The sequence below is a fragment of the Bidens hawaiensis genome, unplaced genomic scaffold (genome assembly GCF_021521415.1).
Source record: "Bidens hawaiensis isolate Kalapana, Puna unplaced genomic scaffold, B.hawaiensis_p1.1 tig00022929_1, whole genome shotgun sequence".
Taxonomy (NCBI): Eukaryota; Viridiplantae; Streptophyta; class Magnoliopsida; order Asterales; family Asteraceae; genus Bidens; species Bidens hawaiensis.
This window is the reverse complement of record NW_027493591.1, coordinates 181,402-187,228: the sequence shown is the minus strand read 5'-3', so window position 1 is coordinate 187,228 and position 5,827 is coordinate 181,402. Positions and strand designations below refer to the sequence as shown.

The 5,827-nt window shown below is 40.6% G+C and overlaps 1 protein-coding gene across 1 annotated transcript; it reads right to left on the bottom strand.

Annotated features, from left to right (window-relative positions):
- Positions 1–722: 722 nt before the first annotated feature.
- On the bottom strand, positions 723–5,447 carry LOC143566634 (uncharacterized). Its single transcript, XM_077053279.1, has 2 exons — positions 3,856–5,447; positions 723–1,064 (listed from the first exon to the last, which is right to left on the bottom strand). Exons 1-2 carry the CDS (start codon positions 5,136–5,138, stop codon positions 1,061–1,063), a joined length of 1,287 nt encoding a protein of 428 aa, XP_076909394.1. The 5' UTR covers positions 5,139–5,447; the 3' UTR covers positions 723–1,060.
- Between the last annotated feature and the right edge of the window lie 380 nt (positions 5,448–5,827).

The window sequence follows — 5,827 nt, the reverse complement described above, 5'->3', positions numbered from 1 at the left end:
CATCCATCGGATTCCAAACTTTCTTGAATAAATTCATTTATTTTATAAGGCAAATAAATCTAATGCATTGATTAGCTTTAATTAATGATTAAAAGCAGGTAAAATAATAAGAAATAAAAAGCTATGCATGGATATGTAGGCGGTTTTACAAGGAAAAGAAATATAAAAAAAGAACAATAAGTGCATAGATAAAGTTGAAATGTGTTGTAGTACACTCTAATCTCATAGCTTATGTAAACATTAAAAATGGTTTTAACCTAAAAACACTTAATATCTCATAGCTTATGTATACACTAAAAAACGGTTTCAACCTAAAAACACATGATTTTAAGATCATTCCAGAACCCAAAAGCAAGAAGTTCGTGTCAAGTAACCAAGGAGCGACCTGCCTCATGAACCAATTACGGTGTTACTTTCCGTAACCTTGAGGCGTGATGAGACAAGTCATCCTTGGCTACTAAACAAGAACTCTTCTATTCATGTAAAACTTCTCTTCGAGTTGTGTACACTATCGGTTTTGGTGTGAATAAATATTAACAAAACAACCCATTTATAGCCTAGTGGCCAATGAAACCAACCACTTGATTCTTTTCCTTATCAATTTAGTTTCCAACTTTCACCGTTATTAGCATATCTAAGAGAATATATATTATGGGCCTAATTCTTTATGCATGCATAAAGAAAATAGGATAAAAGACTGAGTAAATGGAATATCGTGTTAAACCTGACACAAGCAAAGTTGACTAATATTCAAGAATTGATCTTGAATATATGCTGAATACAAATCAAATATTGCTTCCTTTTGTTTGTTATTCTGTACGTAACTTTGGAACACGGGCAAAAGACTATAATGGTCTGCACACAATTATATCAACAACCACAATTGACTTAGTTTCTTTTGACAAACAAAAAAAACTTCCGATATATTATTAAGAAACGACACACGAAAAAACTTAATAAAACCTATGAGAACCAAGGGTTTATATAACACCCTTAATTCGAGTCCTACTTGTATTCAAATACACAATTTGAATCTAACTCAAATAGGTTTAGGGTAAGACTAACTTAATAAAAAATAAGACAAACTTATTAATAAATAATAAACGAATTATTATTTAAATCTCCTCCAAGCCACCCCATGAGATTTACCGAACCGCCCTTAAATATCGTCTCGTTTAACACTCCCTCTCGATATTTGCTTCCTTCATTCCCAAGCGAGTACAAAACTTCACAAGCTTCTCTTTTGGCAAACTCTTTGTGAACATATCCGCAGCTTGCTCCAACGTGTTAACGTATTTCAAATCAATTTCTCCATTTAACACTTTCTCACGAATAAAATGATAATGAACTTCAATATGTTTCTTACGCGCATGAAACGTGGGATTCTTAGCCAACAATATTGAAGACACGTTATCTCCATACAAGGTTACCTTCTCGTTCTTACCTTGATTTAACTCGTTTAGAAAATGAACCAGCCACACGCACTCTTGCGCAGCCATAGTCGCGGCCCGATACTCCGCCTCGGTAGTCGAAAGTGATACGGTGGGCTGCCTTTTGCTGCACCATGTAACAGCACTTGAACCAATCAAGAATACATACCCGTAGTACACCGTCTCGTGTCCGGATCTTTAGCATAATCGGCATCGCAAAACCCGATTAATTCCATACTCGACTCCCTCTTAAACTTAACACCATAACTCGGAGTCGACTTCACATACCGCAACACTAACCGAACAGCTTCAAGGTGCGGTTTTCTTGGAGCTTGAACAAATCTACTAAGCACACCAACGACATACGCAATGCCGGGTCGAGTCAAGGTCAAATAAATAAGACTTCCAATTATTTGCCTATACATGGTTACTTCTTCCAACTCTTTTCCTTCTTCGGCTCGTAGAAACCCGTTTGGTTCCATGGGTACCCGTATCGGTTTGCAACTTTCCATACCGAATTTCACCAAAAGATTAACGACATACCGATTTTGGTGAAGTATAAACCCATCATTCTCGTACTCGAGCTCAAGACCCAAAAAGTGCTTTAATTTTCCCAAGTCTTTCATGAAAAAACGAGTGCACAAATTCGTTTTTAACTGCTCAACCACGTAGACCAAATCGCCGGTTATAATTAAGTCGTCGACATAAACGAGGACAACGGCGATTTTGTCACCTTCGGCTCGGACGAACACACTGGTATCGGCTATTGTAGGAACAAATCCATTAAGTTCTAAAAACTCACCGATCTTACCGAACCATGCCCGCGGTGACTCTTTTAGACCGTAAATTGCTTTCTTTAACTGACAAACATAATTAGGAAAAGTTTGACTTACAAAACCTCCCGGCTGATCCATGTATATTATACGATCCAAATCGCCATACAAAAACGCATTACTAACATCCATTTGCCATAAATCCCAACCTTTGCACGCGGCCCTAAAATTACTCAAACTGAAACGAGTTTAGCTACGGGACTAAACGTATCTTCATAATCGATCCCGTACTCCTGTGAAAAACCCCGTGCCACTAATCGAGCCTTAAATCTTTCTATCGACCCGTCGGCCCGTCTTTTAATTTTAAAAACCCACTTACACGAAATCGTTTTCACATCACTCGGCTTCGGAACAAGATGCCAGGTCTCGTTACTGGCTAAAGCATCTAACTCCTGCTTCATTGCTTCCATCCACTTAGGATCTCATACAGCTTGTTCTACGGTTTCGGGTTCACGTTCAGTTTCTTGACTAACAAGTAACGCGACGTTTGCATACCTCGGGTTTGGTTTACTAACCCGTTCGGACTTTCGGACAGCCGGTACATCACCTTCGGTATTAACTGGTACAGCTGAGGTGCTAGTTTGACCGTTCGTTTGACTAACTAACGACCCGGTTCGCCATGGATCAGAACGTGGCCCGTTTCGTGTTCCTGAAACAGGTTCGGTGTTAAGTGTTTGTTCAGATTCTTCTTCTAGATCGTTGCCACCAACCTGAACCGTAACATACTCATCATACTCTTTTTGTAAGTCATGTGTGTCGGGTAAGACTTCCTTACTTGGTGACCACCATGATGAGTTTTCATCAAATATTACGTCCCGAGACACATAAATTCTCCCGGTACTAGGCTCACAACATCGCCACCCTTTCTTTTCATTATCGTAACCAACAAAAATACATCTCGTTGCCTTTTTCTCCAACTTGTGTCTGAGATGACCCGGGATGAACACGTAACACACGCATCCAAAGACTCGAAAGTAACAAACATTCGGTTGGATTTTGAACATCTTCTCGTATGGTGACTCGTAGCCCATTCCTTGTTGTGGCAATCAGTTATTATAAACACAGCGGTACACATTGCCTCCGCCCAAAATCTCCCCGGTACATTTTTGTTGTGCATCATGCTTCCGATCATGTCGGTTAGGGTGCGATTCTTTCTCTCCGAAACCCCGTTTTGCTCGGGAGTATTAGAACACGTTAGTTGGCGTTTAATTATATTTTCTTTTAGAAACAAAGAAAATTCACGGGATGTATACTCGCTTCCATTATCGGAACGAAGACACTCGATGCTCCTCTTTAGATCCCGTTCGGCTTCTAACTTGAAATCTTTGAAACGTTCAAACGCCTCGGATTTCTCTTTCATGAAATATACCCACAAATATTTCGAATAATCATCAATAAATGATATCATATAACTCATACCTTTAATTGACGGTTGTTTCACCGGACCGAACACACCGGTATGAACTAGCTAGAGAGGGGCTTTAGCTCGTTAACTAGAATTCTCAAACGGTTACTTATGAGCCTTTCCAAACTGGCAACCGCCACACACCACATCCGTTTTTACTTCGAGTTCGGGTATACCCGCCACCAACTTCATTTTAACGATTAATTGAAATTTATCATACTCGACGTGGCTTAAACGCTGATGCCACAGATCTGCGTTTAGATTCCTTTTCACCTTATTCACATACGAAGTCCCGGCAGACAATACATAAACCGAGTCTTTCTTTCTCCCTTGAATCACCGGTATGGATTTAGTTTCGAACCTATCGAAAATACTCACCTCGTTTGGCCCGAACAGAACATATCGTCCGGTGTCGGTGATTTGAGGAACCGACAGCAGGTTCTTTTTCATACCGGGAACATGAAACACGTTTTTAAGAACAAAACCACTTTTCTCGGAATCTGATGAGAGACCAACCTCACCAATATGAGCTATGCCGTGTCGCGAATCATCGGCTATAACTACCACCTGATTACCCTCGTACTTAACCGAGTTCTTTAACCGCTCCTTTTCACCCGTTAGGTGATTCGAACAACCCGAATCCACAATCCAATCATTTAATAAATTTAAAGCTGGTTTTACCGTAGCCATTAACGCATGAACTTCTTCAATTCCGGCATAATGGGCCTTGACATCCCAAGGCTCTTCGGTTTGCTTTTGCGTTGTCGCGGCGTTTCCTTCTTCAGTTGCACTCGCTGTACAATACTTTGCGATGTGCCCTCGCATGCCACAATTATAACACTTAAAAGTTTTAAACGACGGACGTTTACCCTTTTTGTTGCGGTTCCAATTCTTGCGATCAACGCTTCCTTCCTGTTGTTTTTGTTCCTCAGGTCTATCCCCTTTGTTGAAGTTGTTCGATCGATCCCACGGTTTCTTTTTGTTGTAACCGTGGTTGGGTTTGAACTTTCCCTTTCCTTTTCCCGTAAATAACGCCTCGTTTTCTTGCTTCGGTACAGCGGAGACCGACACACCGGCCATCTGTTTGGCTAAGGATTCCTGTCCGGATAATAAATTTTCAAATTCCGAGAGTGACGGTTGATTCGGCCAACCTTGAACAGCAGCGACAAACGACTGAAATTCCGGCTTCAACCCGTGAATAATAATCCGTTTCATCCTCGCGTCTCCGATCCTTGATTGCTGATCTAAATCGGCAATCTCGCGACAAAGCGATTTCACTTTATGGAAGTACTTTGGAATCGTCATATCTTTCTGAGTAACCGAAAGCAACTCGTTTTCAAGAAGTTGTAACCGGGTGTCGTTTTTCTTCGTGAATAGTCGTTCAAGAATATCCCATGCATGCTTCGGTGTTTTGGATTCTTGAAAGTGATCTAACATCTCTTCTTCGACTGTTGTTTTTAACACGAACATCGCTCTCCCGACTTTTACTCGCCACTTCCCGATGGCACCTCCGGTGTCGTTTCTTGGCACCTGCGTTTCGGTTCCGTTGGTTACCTCTCAAAGGTCCTGACCTTGAAGGTATGACATAACACATGTCGACCAAACCCGATAATTAGTTTGGTTCAAACGTTTGATTCCGGCGACAAACGACGTATCGGCCATCGTTTCCTTCCTTGTCGGCTTCTTTTCTCACCACGAGTTTACGATCTACAGACCCGGATAAACGCCAAAGGCAACCATCCGTGAGACTAATCTCTTGGCTGGACTTCGATCGACTAAACTCGATTACGTACTGACGTTCGGTGACTGGCTCTGATGCCACTTGTTAAACCTGACACAGGCAAAGTTGACTAATATTCAAGAATTGATCTTGAATATATGCTGAATACAAAATCAAATATTGCTTCCTTTTGTTTGTTCTTCTGTACGTAACTTTGGAACAGGGGACAAAAGACTATAATGGTCTGCACACAATTATATCAACAACCACAATTGACTTAGTTTCTTTTTGACAAACAAAAAAAACTTCCGATATATTATTAAGAAACGACACACGAAAAAACTTAATAAAACCTATGAGAACCAATGGTTTATATAACACCCTTAATGCGAGTCCTACTCGTATTCAAATACACAATTTGAATCTAACTCAAATTGGT